This window comes from Alosa sapidissima, chromosome 20, assembly GCF_018492685.1.
Source record: "Alosa sapidissima isolate fAloSap1 chromosome 20, fAloSap1.pri, whole genome shotgun sequence".
Taxonomy (NCBI): Eukaryota; Metazoa; Chordata; class Actinopteri; order Clupeiformes; family Clupeidae; genus Alosa; species Alosa sapidissima.
Window position 1 is genome coordinate 12,754,565 of NC_055976.1, and position 26,540 is coordinate 12,781,104.

Here is a 26,540-nt window from a genome sequence, read left to right on the forward strand (position 1 = left end):
ATTATTCAATGGAAGTAATAAGCCTTAACACATTATTGCCTCTTATACCCTTACTGTGGTCTGTACAATATATCAAATGATGCAAACTGGATATCATTGGTATTTTGGTAGTGGAAACTTAAGTGGATTTGGTCCATTTGGTTAATTTTGGTCAATGTATTATTTTCTAGAAAGAAAAAAAGGAACGCTTCTCTGGGTTGAAGAATGTTAATGATAATTTAAAAAAAAAAAATCAGGGTGCTCTTAAAAAAGGGCCTAAGCCAACTTTGAGAAAACAGAAAAATGAGGCACTCTTGATAAATATAAAAAGCATTTACTCAAAATTGGCTACATGCCAACACATTTCAACTATAGTTTTCATCCAATTTTGATCAAAGGCCTTTTATATTTATATCAGGAGTGCCTCATTTTTCTGTTTTCGCAATATTATTTTCTAGACTTTAAACTTCAATAAGTCACATGATCCTTGAATTTCCCCTGGGGATCAATAAAGTATCTATCTATCTATCTATCATCATCATCTCACATATTTTATGGCTTTTCAATGCATAGGTCTTCAGGTGTTTGCATTATCCTATTCAAAATTAGTTAATCAGCAATTATAAAGGAAGTTAGCTACAATGGCCTGTCTCACTTGTGGTCTGGGTGATTTTCTTCACTTCAGGAACAATAGTCACACCTACCCTGGAGGGGAAAAGTATTTTCTGTTTGAGAAAACAGTGCCACCTGGTGGAGGCTACTGTCAGTCACCATACCTGAAACCCAAAACCTATAGGGAAAACACACATGCAAATAGAGCAAATCAATATAATTATTCATCCCTCTTTATTTCAAACAGGCAGAATGTGTCTACATTCACAGTAAATTGGCCACCAGGGTGGACCATCAGCTAGGCAACTAACAGAGCAACACAACGTTCTAGATCACATGCCCTGCCAGCTGACGTTTACAAAAAAAGGAAAAGGTAAAAGAAGACAGCAGTGAGCAAACACATAAGGACAGACACTGAGAAAGCTACTCATTTTGTGTTCTTACATTCACTTCAGGGTCCCTTTCTTCAAACATGATAAATACAGAAATGACAAAATGAATTAATTGCAAAAACTAGGCTATATATAAGCATGAAACAGTTAATTACACCCAGATACTGAATGCTAAACACTATAACAGAGCTGTTTGAGTATCCTAGCAAGAAGCAGCTGAAGCATCATGAAATATACTGAAGAGTGGGACTTCTATTGCAAATCATTGAAAGCCAAGCTGAAAAAAAAAACTATGCAAAAATAAATTCACACAAAAATTCCCTTATACCAACCAAGTGTTTAAAAACAAAATAAACACCACTGAACCACACAAGCCATGTGCTTGAGTGATCATTATAATTGACCACTGAAGCACGATCAGTCTGCTGCCAGCAATGGTACCCACTACAACAACCATTTTGATCGGGATGGGGCATGAATTGTCTTGCAGCTATGGACTTGAAAGAAACAATCTGGGCAACATTAATTGTGGAGAGAAAGATAAGGGTGTTGATATGACTGAGAATGCTAGCAGAAAAGCTGACTCAATCCTGAGGTCATTTTTGATGTCGCTGGTAAGTCTAGGTACACCGCACCACATGCACCAATTGTTTCCAAGTGCTTCACATTGTATGATTGGATGGGGCTTCAGTAGCCATCAGACGAGCAAATGTTTTAAGGATCACATTTTTTGCCTCAGATACAGTACTGCCGATATTGCTGTAACACTGCTTGCTCCAGGAGAGAGGGAGTGAAGGATCGAGGGCTTAAGGAGCCTATAGAGAGGAGTGAGGTAGTAAGGTACAGTGTAGGTCCATGATTCCCCAAACACGCCAGTAATCTTTTAAAATACAACAGCAATACATTGTGTACAGCTGTAGTGCCTTTAAAATCTTGTTAAATAAATAATGCATTTTCTTTTAAGTTATATAAAAATACAACTGCTTGCAGTGAGGAGTGCCTGCGACCCTTTCTGTAGAGCTCGCTTAAAGCTTGTTGTGGCAGTTTTTGCTGGGGTTAGTGTAGCCAATCGGCACGGCAACAGTTGGGATGGTGGTAAGGAATCATGGCCTGGTAAGCGTTAGGGCTGAGGTAGGTTACCTGAAACGAACCGAGCTGAATTCCAAAACCAGAGCGCTACTAGAAACGTAGCTGTAGCTCCCCTCTACCCTGCAATTGACCTTGAAGTCAAGCTTGTTCAACAGTTAATTTACCAACACAGCCCTTTAACAGCAGCAAAGGCAGTGTAAAGTAGAGAAGCAGGGATTGGCTCAGGACAGGACAGAGTAGATTTGGTAAACATAGACTAAAGTGTAGGCAGGTGATAGTGTTACTGGACTGGTAGAGAAATTATCTAGGCCGACACCTGAATTACTACACGTGTGTTAACAGACTCCTGGAGCAAACTACACTACTACCACTGTGCATCACTTCGCAAAATGTAACCAGTTGCATTAAAATTGAAAGTTTGTTTTACCAGATCCTCGATAGTGATCAAATGACACGAGTCAGTTACTCAGAAAAGAAAAGATCTGCAATTTGAGATGCGAGTTAAATGTAGGAGTGCAGCTATAGTCATGACTGACATTTGGACTTCCAACTACAATAATTGTGGTATTATGGATAGATTGTGCATGCTTTCTGTGGCCTTAAACGCTATACTCAGCTCTCTGACTGGGAGAGAGGAGGGTTGTTTGTAGAACAAGTAATTGCATGAAATTGTTCTATTCGAAGGAACCAGGAGGAACCACAAATCAAAATTTCCTGCAGATAGACAGTAAGGGGAGGGAGGAGAGTCAGGTTTGGTACTGGAAGGTTGGGTTAAGGGGGAAAGGCACATCCATTTTTTCTTCTTCCAGTTGAGGGGACGGAGGGAGCTTTACCATCCAGTGATTCAAAGTCCTTTGAAAAGAGCACATCAGAAGAGATTTCAGCTCCCACATTTATGGAGAAAATATTCACAATATATGAAAGCATGAAGGAATCCACTTAACAAAAGATGCACCACAATTGTTGCCATATAATGAATAAAGGGTTGTCATGAATGTACAGGAATAACTGAATGGGGTTGAACTATTAGTAAAGAAATTTGTAGGGTAAAGTATAATTTCTGGATATGTAGATTGAAACATTTACCTTACAGAACCATATGATTATCTTACTGCATTTGAACTCTAAGCAGCCGCCTCTTTCCCTGAGGAAAACAAATAAAAAGCTATTAGTGAAATATACAATATAACAAAGACTTAAATGTCAAATAACCTTTGAGAGGAAGATTTTCATGCAGTGTGTAAGTGTTTGTGTACACACACACAGACAGAGAAGAGTGAAATGAGACACACAGATGCCCGTCATGCTCTAGTGATGGCGGTACAGCGTTATCCATGAGGTTATATGTGCACAGCCTCCACCAGCCAGAAAGGTGAATGAAGAAAGGGAAGTGAGGTCATGTCTATTTCCTCCTGTCGCCGCCCTTGCCATGCGTGTTAGTACATCGAGTCGAATTACCTGTTACCTGGACAAGCGGCTCCTCGTCATCATCGGGGGCAGGGATGACCCTGCCGGTCATGGAGGACACTCCCAGTACCTTGGGCTTCTTGTCAGATGTTGGAGCTCCTTCCAGGACAACCACAATGTACTCCCGTTTGGGCTCAGTTGGCGCTGGGGCCTCATCAACAGGGGCTGGAGCAACGGGCTCGGGTTCGGCCGGAACCGTGGTCACTTCTACCACTGCTGGACTTTCAGGGGCAACCTCGACAACACTTGCGACTTCCTCCACGACCGGACTTGCTGCGACCTCTTCAACCACGCTTGCAACAACAACCTCTTCCGCAGCAGGTCTTGCTGCGACCTCTTCCACAACCACACTTGCGACGACTTCTTCCACGACCACCTCCTGACTTGCAGGCGACTCTGCGCCATTCTCCACTACAGCCACTGGGGCCGTAGCTTCTTCTGCTGCTGGGGCAGCTTGCGCCTCCTCTGCTGCGGGTACAGCAGGTGCTTCCTCTGCTACAGGGGAAGCTGGTGCCTCCTCCACCACCGCTGGGGCCTCTTCAGTCACTGCCGCCTCCTCAACTGCAGGAGCAACAGGGGCTTCTTCAACCACTGCAGGAGCCTCCTCCACTGCTGGGGCAGGAGCGGCCTCCTCAACCACTTCTGGGGCAGCAGGGGCTTCAACTGCTGGGGCAGGAGCGGCCTCCTCAACCACTTCTGGGGCAGCAGGGGCTTCAACTGATGGGGCAGGAGCGGCCTCCTCCTCCACTGCTGGAGCTGCTTCAGTCACTAGCACCTCCTCGACCGTTGGGGCAGGAGCGGCCTCCTCAACCACTTCTGGGGCAGCAGGGGCTTCAACTGCTGGGGCAGGAGCGGCCTCCTCCTCCACTGCTGGAGCTGCTTCAGTCACTAGCACCTCCTCGACCGCTGGGGCAGGAGCGGCCTCCTCCTCCACTGCTGGAGCTGCTTCAGTCACTAGCACCTCCTCGACCGCTGGGGCAGGAGCGGCCTCCTCAACCACTTCTGGGGCAGCAGGGGCTTCAACTGCTGGGGCAGGAGCGGCCTCCTCCTCCACTGCTGGAGCTGCTTCAGTCACTAGCACCTCCTCGACCGCTGGGGCAGGAGCGGCCTCCTCAACCACTTCTGGGGCAGGAGCGGCCTCCTCCTCCACTGCTGGAGCTGCTTCAGTCACTAGCGCCTCCTCGACCGTTGGGGCAGGAGCGGCCTCCTCAACCACTTCTGGAGCAGCAGGGGCCTCCTCGACTGCTGGGGCTTCCTCAGCAGGAGCAGAAGGTGCCTCTTCAGCTGCTGATGGGGCCTCTAGAGCAGCTGGCACCTCCTCCTTCAACTCCTCCACAAGGAGAGGCTCCTCTTCTGCAGGGATCACGGCCACTGGCTCCAGTATGGAGGCTGCAGCCATCTCCACAGGAGCCACAGCACTAAATACTGTGGAGAGCGCCTCCGACGCCGTCCCTGTAACACAGAACCAACCAGCTTCCAATCACTCAACACAGAATTAAAACAAAGACACTCATCCCTTACACCCAAAAAAACCAATACATTTTTGACGATTACCTTCTCCTTACACATTTGATGTGTTCTCAAGGGGAATTGAAATGTATTTAACAGGATTGCCATGGAAACTCAAAATGGATGTGAAAGATGCCCTTCACCTAGGCCTATATAACAAAAAGTATAGGACAACCTAATGTAGAGGGGTCATGTTTTGCTCACTGTACTGTGAAACCGCGCCATTTATAACAAAAAATAATAATAAAAAAATACCAAGTCTTCCTTGGGACCACTTTAGCCTTTCTTTGCCATCTGTAATGGAGTATGTGATTGAGAAATTGTGAACATGCAAGAAAGTTGGTTAGTAACCAACACTCATGTGTTGTGACATTTCAAAAATCAAGTTGAATTGGGTAATAAAACATTCTCAAGCACACTCGGATGTCATAATGGTTGAAAGGTAGAAACAATGTCTAAATATTACAGCACTTCAAAACTATAAACACATTTAGTGCAACCTTAATTAATTTAGTGCCCAACAGAATGGACAAGTTCAAAGAAAAATAATAAAAAAAAGATAAGTAATGGGCGAAGTAAGTGAAGTAAGGAAGAGATAGTGATTGGGAAGGAACATATGTTGTGGGTCAAGAAATGGTGAGGTTTACCTTAGGGTTGTTAAGGACTAAAGTGAAGGTACTACATACTGTACACTAGATGCTAGCATAAAAGCGAAATATGGAATCAGGTATGTACTAGGGAGAGGAAAATGAATTAAATAGACAATGGAGGAGTAGAAATAACAGCCTGGATTTGAAATGGACCTGTGGTCCTGCATGTGACAGACAAAATACAAATGAACGTTCTTAAAACCCATGCAGATGTGTGACCCAGGCCTTCCTGCCAAATATCACAAAGAAATGCTCACACCAGAAAATAACATCTACAGAACACTTCCAAAATCCTGTAAAAAAATAATAATAAAAAAAATTAAAAAAAAGTGTACTTGTGTAAGCGGCAGACTACTGGTGTTAATATATGATGACCACACTTTTGCGATTGTTAAAATAGGATTTTGCTTAATGTTTTAGTTGCAGGAGACACCTTGACCTTCAAAATTAAAAATGAAATGATGCTAAGGCCTTATTTGTTTTCATGGACAGCAGTGTTAGCAGAGGCAAACCCAATTCAAGAGAAATTAAACACGAAGGATACGTTCTGAAGTTCTCAATACTTTTATTTAATGGCTTGAAATTCCCTTGTCCAGTCTTACTTGTTACACCACTGCTTGATCCAGTTAAATGGAGCACACAATAGTTAAACCTACTAGCTTTTCACATTAAAGACATCTAGAGTTCCTAGTATTTCCAAAACAGTAGAGAGTAATCAGAGATGAATGTTGAATACCACAAGGTTACAGTAGCACAGCCTGCACATGTTACTAGAAGTCGATGGAGTTAAGAACAGCCAATGCGGAGCTGCAGTATTAGACCTTCATTCACATTCCATTGGCGTGTGGCAACTCAGTGATATCTGGCAGAAGTGCACAAGTTGTTTCAAAATAAAACAAATAGAAAAGGGGAAAAAAACGTCACTAAGGGTTCCCTAAGAAAGCATAATCAACTATTGGTGGTTACAATACACAAGTGAAGAAAAAGCAGATACTAAAGATAAAACAAAAACATATGAGTTCTCGACAAGTTTTTGTGTTTTGGAGAGCGGCCTTGATCCTTGCAACAGACATAAGGCAAGTCACAGGTAAAAGGTCGTAGCTAGGTGAGCTTGGTGAGAGCTTGTAAACAGAGTGTGGTTTAGTGGTGACAGGGACAAAAGAGAGGAGAGAAGGACAGTCAGAACAAAGAGTCTCAAGTTCGTTTTCTGTTTTGGTCACAAGGAAAACTGGTGCCATTTTCACCAAAAATACTGCATCAACAGAGTAGTATAGAGTGGCTTGTCTCGTGTTGACCTCATGGAAACATTGAAACACGGACGTGATTGGTATGTTCATTCCGACACCATCTCTGCTGGCAAGGGAATCCAGCTCTAGACGTCTATGATGTAGACATCTGTAAAAGCCTTTCTTACTCTTCAAGTCCCTTCAAGGACTACATATAATATATTCACAACTGGCCATTACAGTGCCTGACCGTAGTCAACAAAACAAACAACCCAAAAATCAATACAACACACAGGGCATCTACACTGAGGACAGGAATTTAAGGTATAGCGGGCAGAAAAAAAAATAAAAATTCTACTCTTGTTCACACAGGCATACATTCTGTTCTTGGAAACAAGCAACTTTCATCTCCCAATAAATATTATCTACACAACAGTGCTTATTGAAAACAAAGTGGTTTGATCGTGAAAACTGCTACCATTGATAGACAACTAATCTAGAGGTATTGAGTGGCTAGATTTACACCACACAGGTTGACCGCATTACTGCACGTGTGAACACAGAGGAAACTATAGTGTAGAGTATCCCTGACAGACAAGGTAGGTATGGTGGATTAGGTTGACTCCTCACCTTGGTGTTCGAACGGCAGTGTACGTGTGTGCATATATCCATTTCTGTCTGTGCTGCATAAGGTTGGGAAGTGGGTATGGGGAGAGCCTCTACCTGAAGTGGGTGTGTGAGTTCTGGAAGAAAGTGTGTAAGAGATGTAGTGCGTGTATGGGAGAGAGATTGAGTGTGTGTGTGTGTGTGTGTACCCTCAGGCTTAAGAGGCCTCTGACTCTGCTTCCTCAGAGCTGGGCGTACCGTTGGTCTCCTCTGCTGCTGGCTCCTCCATGGCCTCAGCCAGCGCAGCCTCCACAGTCTCCGGCGCCGCCACCCGCCTCAGCCGCTGCCTCCACCTCCTGCGCCACCTTCTCCACCTCCTCCGCCACTGCAGCCACCTCCTCCGCCACCTCGGCAACCACCTCTGCGGCTTCGGCGACGACCTCCGCGGCCTCCGCCACAGCCTCGGCAACCGCCTCCACTGCAGTCTCTACGGGCCCAGCCTCCTCCTCGGCAGCAGCAGGCTCCGCGGTGACGACAGCCTCGGCAACCGCCTCCACTGCGGACTCTGCGGGCCCAGCCTCCTCCTCAGCAGCAGGCTCTGCCTCAGCCTCGGGTTCAGCTCCGTCTTCTGCGGCGGCCGCCTCCTCTCCATTTTCTGCGGCGGCCACCTCCTCTCCGGCCTCGCCATCCTCCGTTGCTGCCTCCTCTCCTTCCTCACCTCCCTCCTCCTCACCTTCACCTAGTCAATCGAGAAGATCAGAAGCAAAGGGGAAAAGGACAGACAGAGAGCAGACAGGACAAAAATCAGTATTTCATCCAGTGAATTAAGAAACACAAAGCACCACACACACACGCACACTCTCGTACTCGCTTACCTGGATGGCTCTAACATGACTAAGAGGTTTTTCATATAGTCTGTTCTGTTGGTGGATATCTCCTGCTCTTGACTGCTTCGAGAGATGGTATGGACTAGCGGACAGCTGATGTGATCCGCTTCAGCATCCCAGCTCTGACTTGTACTCTTTGTTTTTATGTACATCGGTCCTAACACTTACTTTGAGTTAATTTACTGACTTAGATTTGTCACCGAAAAAAAGCATTGGAATACCTACCTTGACTAGGAACTCTTTTAACAAGTCATTACTCATGCCAACTCTTACTCACACACACTTTTCTTACCAGCCGTCTCCTGTGGAAAGAAAATTGCGAAGCCAAACCACCACAATCTCACACACCCCACAGCAAGCTGCATGCAAACCCAAGGAGGGGAGGGGGTAAGAGAGGAGTGAAGGAGGGCAAAGATGATATGGATCAGAGAGAAGGGAAGGGAGGGAGGGAGATACAAAAAAGATGGCTGAGCTTACCATCTGTTCAAAGCTATCAGTGAGTCTGGAAAATCCAATGACACACAACCCAGGTGCTTCCTTGTGCGTGTTTGTTTAATAAGTTATCCTCTGACAAAAAGCTTTCTGCACATGCTTGGTTTTTAAAAATCAATGATGTAAACATTCCATTCAATTTGGATTTCAGTGTCCAATTCTTAAGTCAACGTAAAAAGTCAATAAATAAATCCAACACTATGTTCAGTCGTGTAATTTTACTTGTAGAGCAGGACTCAATGAGACATTAGCAGTAGCAGTAGCAGGGGTGACTTTCATCCATACAGTCCTGACTCTTGACTATTGGGCCAAGGTTGTCTGCAGCCCAGTATAAGTTAAACCGCTGGAAAGAGTCAAAACAGACACAGAGTTAGCAAAACTGTCAAGGAGCACTAGAAGCTTGTGTTTTCTGTTCTTGTTTTAGTTTGTTTGTTTTTTTTTTAAATAAAAATAAAAAAAGTGATCATCATCTTTCAAACTTCTTTTAAACGTCACTTGAGGTTAGTCAAAGACAAAAAAGGCTCATCATTCACACATCCTGATTGTGTATGCTTAACACATCAGAGTGCCATCAAGCCATTTGATTGACTCTAGTGAGGTGTTATTGTCGTTATTATGTGTTTCTTGTTATGCTCTGAGGTAGGCAGGAAGAGAGTTGAGAAGAGGAAGGAGAGATTGATAGGTTCAAAGAGCAGGTAATTGAACGGGGATAGTCCAATAGGATTTCAGTGTGGCGGGAAGTGTCGAGGGAAGGCAAACCCTGTTCTGATCAACAGGTTTTTTTGGAGTGGGATCAGACTTGGATAAATTGGATGTGGTATACATGCAGTTTGGGTTTTAAAAAAAAAAAACAGTTCAAATCTAGACCACAGCAATGACTGACCACATTTTAAAGGTTGTTTATAAGGTCTAGTAGTCACTGGGAATCAAGAGTACTCTCCTCTTTAACATCCATGAAGTTTTCTAACATTTTTACAATATTTAACACTTTTTAAGATAGTGATTCACTGGATTGGTCTATAATCTTTTCATATACTGTAAAATATAGTAGGCAGTGTGTGGGGCATATTTCTATACCATATTGCAAAAACAGCCAATTTGCGCACCTCAAATATATTGTGCAAATCTAGATAGTACATCAAACAAATAACTATAGCTACAAAAAGAAAATGGAACAGCAATCCAAATCTTAACGGTCCTTAATCACAAAATAACACATTTCTTACAAATAGGCTACTTCTGTGTTACAGGTTTAAGGGATGAATAATTACTTTCTAGAGCGGTTATGATCTCTTGATGGTCAGAACAGGGTAACCACTATTCAAGTGTGTGAAACAGAAAGAGGTGTTCAAAGGTGATCAGCCAGAGAGACTTCAGAATCTCCAAAATGGGGACCATTTCATAGTTAAGAGTGACCACTTACAGAGCTTTAACTGGCAAGAACCAACTAATAACTACATTTTCTGTTCCTACATAACCCCTTCCAATGAAACATAACATATCCATATGGTGTTTTTTTTTTTGAACTCTATGAACTTGACTGAGAATGATGTACAACAATGAATGAATCAATCCAGACTACTTGCAGTGTGGAATTGATTTGATACGGTCAAGCCAAAGGCTCATTTATATTTCATTACCCTTATCCATTACCGTTTTTAATGTTATGGAAAGCAGAAGACATTACTATTCTGATACATCAACTTGTGGGTGACTCGTCTTCTCCTGTTCTTAAGAATCTGTTTCATGTTCAAAAATGCACTACTCTAGTATTAGAAAATGCCGTTGTGTGGCATACTGTAGTCTATATGTGCCAGCTACACAGGCATGTGGTGTCCAGAGAAAGTATAGGGGGAAATTAGCACATTCCTAGACCCCCCCACCCCACACACACACACACATGCTATTTAAGGCATAGAGGTGTAGAAATTCCATCCAAACCATTTTAAGGCCACCAGGGAATTTCTCATCAAATATGTTTCCAAACACTAGCTATGAGGTGTTTAATCAATGCCCTGAGAGTGTCTATGTTAGTTTTCAGATAGCTAAGAGGCAGTTCACTGACTTCACTGCCTCCAGGTGGACAAATTGATCTTAAAATCAAAGGGCCCCATTTTGAAGATCTGAATGTCTCTATTCAGATTCCCTCTTGGAAAGTGTCCTTTTGTAAGTGAAGTTATTCATAAAAACCCTTGAGATGAGCAACACATCCCAAAAGATGTTAAAGTGTCTGACTAGTGAATGAGTACTTATTAAAGAATCAAATCCATGCAGTTCATCCTCACAACCCACATATCATACTAAGTGACAGTGTGTTTAATGGACGTGGTTAGAATAAAATCATTAAAATCTTTAGGTTCACAAAGGGACTCACCCTCCTCATCATCATCCCTGCCTATGAAGAGAGAAACAGGGAATGTTTCACTAAAGGGTAAACTTCAGAAAAACAACCTCCAATAGCTTTACTGGATGGCCATGCAAGGAACCTGCACTAAATGAAAACCTTCATGCGAGTCAATATAAGTGACATACACATGGTGAGTTTTTCCTGTGTGTGTGTGTGTGTGTGTGTGTGTGTGTGTCTGTACAGTAGCTGTAACTGGCTTGGACACGCTTGTTTTTCCTGCATCGGAAGTGGTCTTGGCAGTGGCCGGTATGGGACCATCCGGGTGTGACATGCCTGGTGGTGACAGCTGACTGGCCTAAGCTCCACTGACTAAGAGAGATTACATCACCAACAAAGAGGGAAGGGGTGCCCGGTATGCAGGGCAGGCTTCATTGGCCGAGAATCATTAGGAGATTCTGAATGGTCTGTGGTCTCTAAAAGGACCAAGCTCTTAAATTCTGCTCAGTGGGCAGGAGGAGTGGACACACCTGCTGGTGAGCTGCCCCACACTACTGCTAAAAACAGATGGTCAGAGCCAAGATGGCTGTGTGTGTGGTTATAAGTGTGTGTGTCGCCCTCTCTGTATTTCATAAGAAATAAGTTGAAAAATATTCTAGTTAGCCTGCTGAGACTGCACTAAGTAATAATGTAAACAGAATGGACAGAAGATAAAAACCAGATGGATGTAGGGTTTCATAAATAAGGTGGATAAAGTGACCTGAATCATCTCCTGCTGTGCTACAAAAAAAGATAAAGCTAAAGCAGGAAGCTCAGCAGGGAAGCTCTGAGCCTTTGGAACAAAGAAAACACGCACACAAAACCTCTTATGTGTGCACAGGGTGAAGGAGAAAGTGTGTGTGAATATGCAGTGTGTGAGCAGGTTGGACCCCAAACATGTCCTGTGTAATCATGACCACACACACATTTTGCCTGGCTCGGTGAGCATGAGTGTCAACACGTGTGTATAACATGAGCTATGAGAGGTCATGGACCGGGACCTATAAGGTCAGGGATTGGGACGAGTTTTAAACATACTGTATATACAGATACCTGTAAGTACAGGATTATCAGGCATGTCAAACCCCACATAGCTAACCAGTCTGTGCCCTGGGTGTCCCGACCTAACCACAGAGGCATCAGATAAAGTGCTAGTCAGCTTAGCATGGCGAGCTAACTGGTAGCAGGTGACCTGACAGAAAAGAAGCGATGAGCCATCCAATAAAGCATATAGGGGGAGCAACCGGATGATGGCCTCTTCTTAAACCATTACAGTCTTTAAGGTGCATGACTAAGGTGTGGCCAGGTTAATATAGTAATGGAAAAAAAAAAAAAAAAAACAGGGATCAAAGAAATCTGGAAAGGACTTACTCTTGGGTGGCCATGGTTTAGGCTTCCATTCGGTCTTGGGTCGCTCGTTAATGTCAGTGATACGGTCATTAAACCTGTCGTGGTCTGAGGTCACGGTTTGGTAAGTCTATGGAAGGATGAAAAACGGTAACCTTTAGGCCTAGTGCATTCACAAGTATTTTGAAACTGAAGACACTTGATCCTGATCATTAAGGTTATTTAATATGTTTTAATAGAGGAACAGAGAAGGAAAACGTAAATAAAACGTTAAGTAGTAGTGTCACTTACGTAGGCGAGAGACGCAGCCAGCGCGCCACCGCAGAGCAAAGCATAAACAATGTTCTCGCCGGAGCCACCAGGGACTGATGACATGGTCCTTCGAGGGACTGAGAAAGAAAGAAAGAAAGGACAAGAAACAGATCAGAGAGCAATCAATCTCAGTGGTGACAGAGCATGGGAAAAAAAAAAAAAAAAAAAAAAAAAAAAAAAAAAAAAAAAAAAGTCAGATGGTCATCAACATAAACTAATAAACTTTGAGAACTGCCAGCACAGCTGTCATCACCTTCTAAAAAGCCAGTGCTGAGTAGGAGGAGTATTGCTAAAGCGGTTAAACATTAGCATTAGGCCATCCTTAAAAATATTTTCGTTTGCCGTAACCCGACCGACCCTGTCAATTTAGAACCGACCCAAATATTTTTTTTTTCCCCCTTTTAGTCCGACCGACTTGCCGGTTGTAAACTTGCGTTAATACCGACCGATTGTTTTTTTTTACTCTAAACAACCAATACAAATGCAATAAAATAATAGTTCTTTTAGTAGGCCCAAGTATTGTGAATATAAATTGCCTACATGCAAACGTGGCTCACTTAAAAAAAAACCTGTGGCGTCATCTCTACACCATTGGTTTTACGCATGTCACTTCGTTTCATTCACACAAACTGATAACGCTGTTACGAAGTTCTGGAAGAACTGTGGCCAGATCTTTTCTCATCCCTTCTCCCCCTAGTCTAGCGGTGACCGTGTCGGAGTATTGAAATTGGTTGTGGTCTATTCAGCATTTCTCAAAATATGGGTCCGCAACATGGAGACTGCTGAGTCGTGGAGTGAAATTAGGCCCGGTGCTTCATCTGATAATTTGCTGCGCAGTTGATCAAGAAACCGCGGATCGACGAAAAAAGAAAACAAACGTTTCTGCTATCGATGTCATTGAACATGGAGCCCTACAATTAAGTGGTGGTATGAGCATTCATTCAATGCGAGTCTGCGCGAGAGAAACTGAAACTAATCGATAACGTTGGTATCAAAGCTCCGCTTCAACCTGTTGGAAGGCTATTTATTTATTTAACGAAACTTAATAGAACGACGTTGTTTTTTGGAACTTCCTTAGAAACAGAGCAGACTGTATAATACACTGTATAGCATTGAGTATTGTATAGTCAAATTTCAATATAACGTGGCCAAGAGCTATTGTAGCCTTCTTTCTGGGTACATGTAGATGAGCCCTATGACCCAAAAGTCTGCCATGACCGGGCCTCAGGTCAAAGAAGTTTGAGAAAGGCTGGTCTATATAACCTGCATCAGAATGAGGTTTGCAATGGTGCGCCTGAAGGCACGGGTTGAAGACCCAGTCAGTTACGTCACGATATGCACATTTGTGTAAATTCATTCCTAGGTAATCAACATGACCAAAATTGAACTTTTTTTTTTTACTTTGAATCTTGAAAAAAAAAATATTGACCTACCTACCGACCCATTTTTATTTTTTTTTGGCTGTTACTGCAAACAAAAATATTTTTAAGGATGGCCTTATGTGCAGCAATGACCGCTAGAAAGACATAATGCATACATTACAGAGAGTGTTATAATAAAACTGTGACGACTGTTCCATTAAAGTAAATGCTATGAGGAGGAATCACCGACTTCTGTATTGACCAACTTCAGGGTTCAAGGCCCAGGGCAAATAAAAGGGTATCTAGGGCAAGTTAATTGGCCAGCCATTGGCCTGATGTAATGTTATACACAGCCATTGGCCTGATGTAATGTTATTTCATTTTGTGTACCAATTCAATATTTTGGGGGGGGGGGGGGGGGGGGGGAGTGTTACGATGGACACTGTGGGATCCTTAAGCTTGTCAGATCGTAAATAATTACCACCAGTTAACAAGAATCACAATTGGATTAACCCTTCTCGTTCCCTTCTTACGCAGACCACTCTAAAATAACCCCTCCTCTACTGCCAGAGCCCCTGCTGGCTTTAAAAAGATTGCCAATGGAATCAAACAAGTGGCAAAACAAAGCAGGTTACTGATCCAGAATGGACAATGACCTATAGGGAAGCATCTGAGAGGCTTTCACCCCTGCAGGGGATACTGGATCTAGCCTGATTGGATTGCTGGAGATGGGTTTAGGTATCCATAAATATGCCTGTCAGAGCTTGTCTTGTTTGGTCTTGTTTCCATAAAGCCATCCCAATTAAACTCTGAAGAGGGAACTCAGGCACACAAAACTATAAAAGAAAAGATTTTTAATACCTTACAAATGAGATGGGTACATTCAGTTAGAAACAGTATAAGTATATATACTCTTTTGATCCCATGAGGGAAATTTGGACTCTGCATTTATCCCAATCCGTGAATTAGTGAAACACACTGCACACACAGATTTTTTTTTTTTTTTGGGGGGGGGTGCAGTCAGTGTTTGTACCGGATCAGTGTTTGCTTATTCAACATGTTTCATATACGTGTTTCAACACTGCATTTCCGTTGTTGCTTTTACCTTATAGAAAGTCTATGCATGCCAGAATGTATCCACCAGCCTGCCTGCCTGCAGCCTACTTCAAAAACTCCAAAGCTGCTTGCTGTCAGATTCGGTTCCGAGGACAAGTTGCCTATTGTGCATCAACAACACTCAATAACAGTTTTTCTTAAACAGTTTACACTTAAATTCCCAACAGCTAGTTCTGGAGTAGGCTATTCAACTAGCCCGCTTGCTTGCGAGATTTAGGCTGCGCAGTCGGCACCCACTTCCTTATTTGGGTTTTGGGTTGCCAGGTTTTAGCCTATGACAAAACGGTTGGAATTGAAAGTGAGTGATATTTCACTCGTGTATGATCGTGTATGTGTAGGGTGTAGTTCATACACAATCTGGCAACCTGAGAGATGTCAGACTAACAGAAAAAATGAATGGATCAATGATTTTAAAATGAAGTTTGATGGCCATGCAAATTACAGGAGTTTTCCGGGAGAAATAACAAAACGGGAGGGTGCTTGGAGATGACCTTTAAATACGGGAGAACCCGGGAAAAACGAGAGTGTTGACAGTTATGGGTTAGGTGCCTTGCTCAAGGGCACTTCAGCCGTGGCCTACAGGTCGGGGTTCGAACCAGCAACGTTACAAGTCTGAAGCGCTAACCAGTAGGCCACGGCTGCCCTAATGTCATCCCCTTATTTACAAAAAAATAATAGTTTTGCCATTTTCTTCATTTACTGTACTACATTGGTCTGATTTGCTGCAATGGTGTCAATCACACCACCTAAACTTTCACATGTGAACATGTAAAACAGACAACATGCACACAGGATCCATGTTTAGAAACAGTCCCCTTAACTCTCTGGCAGAAGCCATTATCATTACGTCAGTGGCGTGGCGCGTCGCTTGAGCCAAATGTCGTGTTTACTCCGTCCCTTGGCTGAGTGACAATAGCTTCCTCTTGCCAGATAGAGAGGGATTGTTCTTACAAGCCTGCCATTCATCCAACTACTAGTGAGAATGTACAGGGAGAGTTCATAATGTGGTGCAGACATTCTCAAGTGTTTATTACACAATGTACAGGCATTAGTATACTAGCATAGGTATACTGCCCAACAATAACCTCTTACTCAGTGACAATGGCCCTAAAATATACTCTGAATTTGGACAAACCTTTTAAATATCCCACTATGAATATAATAATTTAGAGAAACCCAGATAAAGACAACAGCTATCTACTATGAATAACAGTCAGTTATGAGTAAAGCATCAGCTTTCTCCCACATTCTCACAAAGTTAATCCTGTCACACAGGACCCGCAGCGGTTAAATGGGTTGTAGACACGAGTGTTATTTATACCAGCTAATCTGCTAATCTGTCTCAGGAGTCAAAGGGTAGCTACTTGGAAGTAAGACAGAGGGACCTAGAGAGAACAACTTTCTCAGGATGGCAGAGGGATGCTGGGACACAGGGATGACTGGGAACATACTGCATGTGCACGTGTGTACAAGAAGGCAACTGGACAGGAGTTGTGTGTGTGTGTGTGCGTGTCCAAATTGGTCTGAGGGAAATTAGGGAAGACAAAGCCTGTGGCGAGGTCAGAATTATCGTGACCTTCTGCCAGTAGTCCAGTCACCCTAAAAGTCCAGTAAGGTGCCATTGGTCACGCATGCAGAGTCTAATCAGCTGATTTAATAGTGCAGCTGCCTGGGACCATTCTGGCCTTGACCTGGTACATCTCTGTGTGCAAACACGAGGCCAGTACACTACTGCAATGGCGCATCCTGGCTAACGTCTATCCTACGGTCACAAACGAAACTGCAATTTTGTGGATACGTTCTGACGCTTACATTCTGCATAAGCCTGCAGTTCTGAAGTACAATGCAGTTTCATGTCCAGTTGCACTGCAATTTTCTCGTGTCCGAAACGTTGCATTCCTGCATAATGAACCGCAAGTGATTCCTCAAAAACGGCAGCGTTGACACAAAAAAACTGCAGCTATTGTTTTGTGAAGGTTTTTTACTAAGCAAACGGATAAGGGAGCTCTAGAACAGCAGAAAGTACACCATGTACCTTTTCTAGGTATTGGCTACATATTTCAGCCTGATGTCTAAAGACTAAAGCTTCTAATGTTGTACACCCATGGTGAGTGACACTACCACACTAATGTTTTCCATCAGTGTATGTCAAGTGTTTCCCTACCACACGTTTCTTCAGATTCTGCAACCGTTCGAGTCATGTTCTCAACCCCGTTTAGGCTACAGCAGTGTCACTGGGGATAACGATTGTAATCCGCGTTTAGAACGAAAGAGCTGTAAAGCTTGAGTGTGGCTTTCAATTATTCAGCCATTTTCTAGTTTTGCTAACTCATGAGCGAGGCACATGCACGCGCGCAAAGTTCATGAGGGTTGGCTACGGACACTCCATGTCGTGCGTGCCTTGCGCACCGGCAGCCTATACATTGAGCTAGACGTCACACGGATGTACCACGTGAGCCTATATGCACGAACCATATTTTCCTGGCACCCTTGATCTAATGAAGGTCACATATCATAAGTATTTAAAAGTTAATCTTCTCAAAACTCCCGCCATCCAAAATTATGTAATAGCGTGTTTCAAAAGACAATCCCAACTGGGTCATTTCACAAATTTCTGTAAAATATAACGCATCGAAGTTTGTCTTTGCTACATTGTAGCAGACCTAGCAAGGAGAAAAACAGACATGCATTGTTACTTGGTCATACATTTGGGTCTCCTATGTTACAGACTGGTCAAGAATATCCATCACTAGATAATAACTATATGAATATCCATCAATTACTGAAATTGAGGATATCAGGCAATCAGCTCCCACTTGTTCAACAGTTGTAGGCTATGCCACGTTTTGTCGAAATTGTTGCGCAATATTTTCAGGTTTCAGGTTGTCGGTTTTAAATAAAATAAATAATCCACTGCAGCATCACGAAAAAATCTCTCCTGACCTTCATCTCCCCTTAACGCCAAACGGGTGCCATCTTTCCAAAATAGCTTTGCTCAGACGCCTATGGTACAATGTCGATGGTTCAAATTCAAAAAGTACATCGTGTCCCTTCAAGGTTTTAACCAAGCATGCCTCACTCGGCATTCTCCAATTAAAGAAGGGGGTTGGGTCTTTTCAATTCATTTCACAATACTAAATGACAACTTCAGAATCGTAAACATTCCTCTGAAGCATGATAAAACTGATACCACTAACCAAGCATTTTCTACAAACTTACCATTTCTGTTAAGGTGAGAGAAGGGGGATTTTGTGAGTAAATGCCGAGCCAGAGGCCCAGATCTCTGCAAAGCTGCCCGACACAGAGACATGGCCGTGCGATATCCAGCAGCAACGGGAATGCGGCGTGAATGTGCGCTGCGAGCTCTGGTTGACCTGTCGAGAGAGTGGCGTGGTGGATGGATGAGAGGGAGGGGATGAGCAGAGGAAGTCCTTAGTAAAAGCTCCACTCTAGAAGCGTGTTGCTTTATGACGTACGCTCTCCACTCAAGACTTCCTTCCTTGACGTCACAGAGCGACTGATATGTACAGTGTTGCTTTTAATAATAATGTTCAGTTGCGTTCAATGCTATTACTTAAAGTAAACAAAGACGGATGCCTAGGACGCAGTCTTTATCCCAATAGGCCTACAGCCCATTTGTTTACCACTTAAATTCTCTAAAAACGCTCACACGCTCGTGTTGGCTCAACTACGCAAGTTATCATGTGGACTAGGCTATAAATTGATATTGAAATTTTAGTATTTGATTTTAATGCCCTAATGGATTATAGCGATAATATAGGCTATCTGTGTCTGTGAAGTCCATCCTCTGCTCCCAGATCATCAGCCCCCCCCCCCCCCAACAAGTTCTTTCCCCACTAAAAACCAGCCTCAAAACCAGAGACCACAAACCACTCTCAAAATCTCTGCAAAATCCCCCCCCACCCCTGCAAAAATATTTTGAAGTAATGGTCACCATAAGTACTGAGTCCTATAAGGATTGTTGCAGCCCAAAAGGACAGGAACAATTGCAGTGATTTTGAGTTAAAAAATCAATCTCAAGTAATGTATGAATTCCATGTCCAGTGGCAGACTCAGGGTCTGGAAGGCAGGGGCAAAAGATGAAACAATTAAATTAAACAATTAAAAACAAGTACAGTGCAGATGAGATGATTATTTCTCCACTATGACATTCATTAATACACATTATTGAATTTAGTTGCACTAGGGGCACATCATAGGGGACACTGAAACATTTCTCTCATTATGGAGGCCAGCCAATAGGACACTTTCTCTATATTTCACTACTAAAGTGGGCATTTTAGGTAATATAGTGCATTTTCCAGTAGCTACTCAAAGCGCTTCACATTAACACAAAGACTTCTTACTTCTGTAAGAAGTCCACGGGCAATGGTGACTCTGCATTGAACACACACTTTATCAACATTTGTTCAACCACGGAGGCACTGAGTCCACCAGTGCATGTCTGAGTTTTAGCATAAATATTGCCCGGCAATATCAGAAATTTGGGAAAGTGTTGAAATTCAGTGCATTTGTAAAACTGCAAGATCACAAAACAGGAGGAACTGTACACTGCTGTTTTATCAAATAACATGCAATGTAACTTATGAACAGTCTGCTCATCAAACCATAAATAGAGCCTAAAGTAAACGGTTCAACTGTTAGTTTCAGTTGTTGAAGGGGAAACAAAGGTAGCTCACACAGTCCAAAGTTCTAATGTTGGCGTTAACCATACAAAACTACATGTTAATGTATAGCGTACTATGCATAGCTACTCCTTAACAGCCACCACTGGACACTGTATTTTGCCATTTAAAACAAATGCATTGCAATGTTGTTTGTGTGGGTTACCAACTGCAAGCTTAGAGCTTCAGAGTGGATGTAATGCAACATTTGACATTCCTATTTGGGAAATAAGTCCACCAATAATATTACAACTGCACACAATGGATATTAATACATAGATGTCTTTATTACACAATTTGATTGACAGTCATTCATATTTTAACACCATTGGAATATACAGTTAAGGGGTAGGGTCACTCCGGAGTCCACCAAAAGCATGGAGCATTTAGATCAACCAGAATGTGCTGTTGACAGAAAAAGAAAAACAGTGTAAACATTTTGGCCACAAGATGTATAGGATTTTATTTGGATAACAAAACGTAATGCTCCTTTAAGTCTCCACAAATACAACTACCACAAACATATTCAATGGGTGTTGTGCACAGGTGTTGCGCAAAGTACTACATTTACTCGTCTAGACATCTTCAGAGGAGAATTGACTGGCCAAGATCTGTCTACTGAAACAAATCATGTGCTTATGAGGAGGACCCCCACTAACTTTTCAGCAATGACAGGGCTTAAAGAGGGCTTGCCACGGTCTGATTTCACACTACATGCCGTATTTCAGACACAAAGACATGCCTCAAGTCATGTTTGGACATTGTTTTGTCATTAGTAGCGCCACTAAATTCAGGGTTCCTACACATTTTCCATTTCAAAATTCCATACTGAAAGTATTGTAAATCAGCTATGGTCATTTACCCAGTTGGATCTCATGTGTGTGTCTTTGTCTGTATGTAGAGTGTCCTGTGTCTTATCAGAATTTACTGAGAGCCTGGCTCGGGACCTTTTGCTTATCACTAGGTGTTGCAAATGCAAATAAATCACTGTTTTACACCATTTACGAGGCTCAATGTATCTCCACACTCCATTGGTAGACTTCCGAGGGCCCTGACATTTAAAACGAGACATTGAGAACTTTGAAAAAACACTGGTAGTTTACTTACAAGACGATTTATGCAGACAGTATATACACGAAGTTTAGCGTTTGCAGCCATCTTGAATTTAGTCACGATAAGTCGAGCGACGAGTAAGAATGAACAGGTATGATAAGGGATCAGATTCCAAAAATAATTCAGTGGAAATGCATGGATTCCAGTTTCTTCCAGTAGCAGCAATGCATGGCTAGCCCGATGCCGAAGCACCACCATTGAAAAAGCTGTTGGTAGCATCGGCTAACTAGCGTCAGATTTTGGAGTGCAGGGGACAAGCCAAGATGGGCTATGAGACATACGTTCACACTCGGTATCATGTTTCAACACACTTTAGGTCAATATCACACCGGAATTCTCCTTTAACATTAGGCTGATGACATCACAATGGGCTAATTAACTTGATTTGCACCTGTATCAACTTCCATTCCAACCATTCACTCATCCACCCATTAAACTATCCATCAACATCCATTAAACAATCTGCCTATCTACATCCATTCAACTTTCTGTCTATCAACATCCATTACACTATCTACATTTAACTTTTAAACTGTACTCTGTCTCAGGCTTTAAGCATACAAACAGGCTCTGTTAAGACTATATATCCTGTTCAACTGTTTCTTCTGCCCACAACTGTTTGTCATTCCAACTATATTAAACCTCATCTACCTCGCAAATAATTTAACCATTTAAACGATCCACCTATATAACTGTTCAGTCATTCCAACTATATTAAACCTCATCTACCTAGCAAATAATTTAACCATTTAAACTATCCACCTATTTAACTGTTCAGTCATTCCAACTACATGTATATTAAACCTCATCTACCTAGCAAATAATTTAACCTTTTAAACTATCCACCTATTTAACGATGGCTTATTCGAAGACGATCTGCATGGATATATAACCACCCAGAAAAACTCAGAATGTGAGTGATAAAGTTGATTAATTGTATGAGATTTTTTATTAGTTATCCATTGCTATATTAGGCTGTTATGCTAGCTCAGCCTTTAAATATGCTGTTTTTTTGGTCATGTGGACTTGATTAAACGGGTAAAGATAATTCATAAACTGCTATTCTTACATGACTGAAGCAGTAGCCTAGGTTCAATGGTGTTTGAGGTTGCTGTGTTAAGTTGTTGTGTGTGATCGCTAAATAATTCATAGGATCAAATCAGTTTATTTTTACATACGGGAGTTAGCCTAACTGACCTGTAGGCTATAGCACATAAGCCTATTCTCTTTTCATTAGCATTTGTTGTGATTATATAATCAAATGACACTCATGATAACGTGAAATAGAAGGACAGGAGATTGATGTCCACAAGCACGAATTTCATGAGACAAAACTGTTCCGGTAAAAATATTCTTGCCATGTTTAAAATGCTGCACTTTTTCCCTTCATAGCCTATCTCTTGCAATTCATTTTTGGATGACTGTAGATAGTTGTATTTTACCCTACGTCTTCGTAGACATTAGCCTAGGCTACACCATTAGGCCATCTTGAGAATAAAAGACTTCACCGCTGCTAACGATCATCCTCCACAACCAAGAGGATAGGTAGGCTAAACGGTCGTTCGTCGCCTTTTTGCTCCTTATTGTAAAACCAACTGTTAGGGCCTACACAAGTGGTCGGTATCCCGGTCAATTTTTATTATTTGTAACTATGTGTATCCTATGCAACCCAACTCTGCAGTGCCTTGCCTACCATTCTTGCCTACCACTCTAGTTGTAAACAAACGGTGACGTAACATTAGAACGGAGGAGCAAAACCTTAATTTAACTGTTCAGTCATTCCAACTATATTAAACCTCATACCTAGCAAATAATTTAACCATTTAAACTATCCACCTATTTAACTGTTCAGTCAGTCCAACTACATCTATATTAAACCTCATCTACCTAGCAACCAATATAGTTTGTTTTTACATCATATTTTTTGCATTTTCATGCACTCTATTTCCTTCAGGAAATGCTTTTCTAGTTATTAACTTGTTAGCCCTCAGAAAACACTTGCCCATTGTTGGATACTTTTTGTTGGGGAAGTGCTGTGTTGGAAGGTGCACTCACATTTTTAGTTCTCTGTAGATACAGCATAGCCTACATATGTTGGAGACTAGTGCACTGCTGCCAGAGGCCTCAGAAATCACCGTAAACAGTATTATTTGTTTGCAATAACAGTTTATCAGATAATGCAGTATCCATGTCTTGGTAACTTTTACAAAATCAAAAAAGTCTACCAGTGTTTTAGCCAAAAATGGCAGAGCTACGCAAACATACCAGTGCACAGTGGTATAGGGCACATGCATAGAACAGGGGTTCTCGATTTGGTTTTGGTACCTGAGTCCCCTTGTGGGAGAGATTTTTTTTTGAGGACCCCCATTCAATTGTATCTTGATGATGTGGACTGACAGTTAAGCTACACAACAGTAGGAATGGTTCATTATGACCCGAGTGAAGTGATGCAATAGTCTGGAAACAAATATTACTCCATACCCTTGTTTCTTTTTCCCATATTTATCCAGACCTGGAAAGTATTCAAATCAAATTCCATACTTTTCCAGGTTTTCCATACTGAGTGGGAACCCTGTAAATTGCTATGGTACTTAAATACTCCGGAGTTATAACAACCTAGGGTCTATTTACGGAAGATAACATGTTCAAATTTACATTTGAGAGCAAAATTACATTAATTGGTGTAGTTTTGAGCAAACCTGCTGTTGGTTGCATTTGCAATGAATGGCTTATATAGTGAAAGCACATGAGGGCAAGCTAGCACATCAAAAAACAAATGCTATTTTACAATGCTGTAGGGACCATCATCACACTACCACAAAAGTGTAATTATATTTTGAGCATTGTCAGTGATATAAAATATATATATATATTTTTTTTTTTTTGATGTGAGAGCTTGCCCCCAGAGCTTCCACTATAAGCTATTATAAAAAAAAACAGTCTTGCTCAAAACTCCACCAATTAATGTAATTTTGCTCTTAAACGAAAGTTTGAACTAGTTAATTACCAAAAATAGACCATAGGTTGTTTTTAGTCCGGAGTATCCCTATTGGATATTAAATCTGTAGACTCTTCCTTGAATTTTCCCTTGGGGATCAATAAAGTAAGTATCTATCTATCTATCTATCTATCTATCATAGCAGCTCTGTAGCAGCTCTGTATTCATATAGCAGGCTAAAACTTCAGACTATATAAGTGAGGAGAACTGCAAGTAAAACTAAACAAGAAAACAAAACATTCACATGACATGACTGCACCAAGGGAGGGACTCCAGAGACAGTATTGAAACCAGGTGCTATATGTGTTTTGCTGCTGACTAAGGTCTTAGTAGTACATACAAGTATTGTGGATTGTGCCTACTAAAGTTAAACATGGTAAGTGACGTGTCAATCTGATACTCCTGTCCAGCCAGCTTCAGCTGACCAGTAGAGGATACATCCAACCCAAGGCGGTGTGTATGGTCAGTTACAAATCTAATGGTGGCTAATTGCATACTTACATTTGTAGGACATGTCATTCAATTCCCTGGCTGGCTTTGTACTCCTGTACATCTATGCTGTGCTGACTGAAAAGCTGGAAGAGAGAGAGAGAGAGAGAGAGAGAGAGAGAGAGAGAGGAAACGTAAAGTCAGTTTTCCATCACCATCTGTGGTAGTAGTGATGTAGTTAAGAGTTTGAACTGGGTGCTGGGCCAAAACAAAAGTAGTAACAATTAAAAGGTACAGTTCATCCATGGTAACTGCATCACTACTATAAAGACAGGTCTGCACACCGATTAGCTTGGGAGTGATTGGTGTGCAGACTTTTCTTTATAGTAGTGATGCAGTTACCATGGATGAACTGTGCCTTTAATTGTGGCCATGAAACACATTGTTCATGATCAGTGTATCATTACCAAGCCCCATAGGATGCCAGAGCTTGCGAAAGCAAGTCCCACGCGAACCCAGTTGGGATTTGCTGTGTCCTGTTTAGAGGAAGTGAAGGCAGATCTAGTAACAGCTGCAAAAGAAAGTTCAGAATTATTTTCAGTTCATTTTTACTTTTTCCAACATGTCACAGTGTTGTCTCTCAGGTGAGCAAGGTATCGTTTGCTTGAAGTAGAACCTATGCTGTCTGATTTAGCCAAATGTCCCCTCCGTGTGGATACAATCCATTACTTGCAGACGTATCGCTACATCACACACAAATGACTTTACCAGCAAAACAACCAAATTGTTGCAAGGTCAGAGAGGCAAGAAGCAGCAAGCCAGTAACAAAACAAACAAACAAAAAAAGAAAACTTCCCGGGAGAAGCACCAGAATTTGCTTAACTATTTTAGCCCTCCTGGATAACCAACCAGCATTTAGTTATAAAGGAAAGGTGGATTTAGCTACCTGCTAACTAACGTTTGCTCACAATTTGTTGTCTTTACAAGACTTACTAACGTTAACCAGCATCTTATTTGTGCTAGCGAGCTAGCTAGGTAGCTACTAGCTATATTCATCATCATTTATCAATGAACCTAAGAGTCCAGCAAACGGTGGTCCTTTAAATATAGTAAAACAGCAAATGTATTGTTATATTCAGTCTACAAATTATTAAATATCAAGTCACTGTTTCACGTTGGAAGAGATTTGTTGGGCAACAACTAAGTTAATGTTAGCCAGCTGTCAGTGCTAAGCAAAGGTCAATCCCGAGGACAACTTTAATAATGGCAGCAGTCTATGTTATTCATTTACGAGGTACTTTGCTGTTAACATTAAAAGAAATCCCATCAAAATAAATATGTTAACTTACTCCTGGTGACTGTTGCCGTTCGAAGTAATAGCCGATTCAAAGACATGTCCACACTTTACAAGGAGTCAGCCTAGCAAAGATGCGTTGCTCGATTCTCCTGCAATCCACTCCACATACTGGTAACTGACAACTAATAGAACTCAGAGCAACCGATAGGGAATCAGGCGTTCATATAATTATTCTTTTATTTTGTAATACTCCCGCTGTTTATACACACTCCTGTAATGTAATGATTGATGTAACAGTCCCTGTCATCCATACGGTGTATCTTAATTTCTCGTCACAGTTTGATATGTAAGGGATAATGGACGACACGGTGGTCTGTTCATAGAAGTTAATGCACCGTCGAGGTTGTAAAACGGCCCCGACGCGAAGCGAAGGGCCGTTTAAACCTCGTAGTGCATTAACTTCTGTGAACAGACCACCGTGGAGTCCATACAAGTGTGATACCAAAGATCCTTGATTACTAGCTCCGCTTTAACCCTCTCTGGTGATACGGCCAAAAAATGGATCTACTTCATAGGTGTGCAGATAACAT

At 42.1% G+C, this 26,540-nt stretch overlaps 2 protein-coding genes across 2 annotated transcripts; both read right to left on the minus strand.

Moving 5' to 3' along the window:
• Positions 1-806: 806 nt before the first annotated feature.
• On the minus strand, positions 807-18,878 carry mgarpa (mitochondria localized glutamic acid rich protein a). The gene is made up of 8 exons (XM_042075336.1): positions 18,648-18,878; positions 12,931-13,028; positions 12,664-12,769; positions 11,284-11,304; positions 7,826-8,269; positions 3,538-4,991; positions 3,159-3,216; positions 807-2,924 (listed from the first exon to the last, which is right to left on the minus strand). The coding sequence occupies exons 1-7, from the start codon at positions 18,736-18,738 to the stop codon at positions 3,181-3,183; spliced, it is 2,250 nt and encodes a 749-aa protein (XP_041931270.1). The 5' UTR covers positions 18,739-18,878; the 3' UTR covers positions 807-2,924; positions 3,159-3,180.
• Positions 18,879-20,379: 1,501 nt separating this feature from the next.
• ndufc1 (NADH:ubiquinone oxidoreductase subunit C1) lies at positions 20,380-26,152 on the minus strand. Its single transcript, XM_042074473.1, has 4 exons — positions 26,003-26,152; positions 25,121-25,224; positions 24,726-24,799; positions 20,380-20,518 (listed from the first exon to the last, which is right to left on the minus strand). Exons 1-3 carry the CDS (start codon positions 26,046-26,048, stop codon positions 24,740-24,742), a joined length of 210 nt encoding a protein of 69 aa, XP_041930407.1. The 5' UTR covers positions 26,049-26,152; the 3' UTR covers positions 20,380-20,518; positions 24,726-24,739.
• Positions 26,153-26,540: the final 388 nt, after the last annotated feature.

Bases quoted from the DNA above. Each gene is read 5' to 3' on its own strand.
- mgarpa (XM_042075336.1), bottom strand. From the start codon at position 18,738: ATGTCTCTGTGTCGGGCAGCTTTGCAGAGATCTGGGCCTCTGGCTCGG. The intron at 12,770-12,930 runs GTAAGTGACACT...ATCCTTCCATAG, and splicing joins TGGCTGCGTCTCTCGCCTAC to ACTTACCAAACCGTGACCTC. The intron at 3,217-3,537 runs GTAACAGGTAAT...TGTTTTCCTCAG, and splicing joins ACGAGGAGCCGCTTGTCCAG to GGAAAGAGGCGGCTGCTTAG.
- ndufc1 (XM_042074473.1), bottom strand. From the start codon at position 26,048: ATGTCTTTGAATCGGCTATTACTTCGAACGGCAACAGTCACCAGGA. The intron at 25,225-26,002 runs GTAAGTTAACAT...TTTCTTTTGCAG, and splicing joins AACGGCAACAGTCACCAGGA to CTGTTACTAGATCTGCCTTC. The intron at 24,800-25,120 runs GTAATGATACAC...TCTCTCTTCCAG, and splicing joins CTGGCATCCTATGGGGCTTG to CTTTTCAGTCAGCACAGCAT.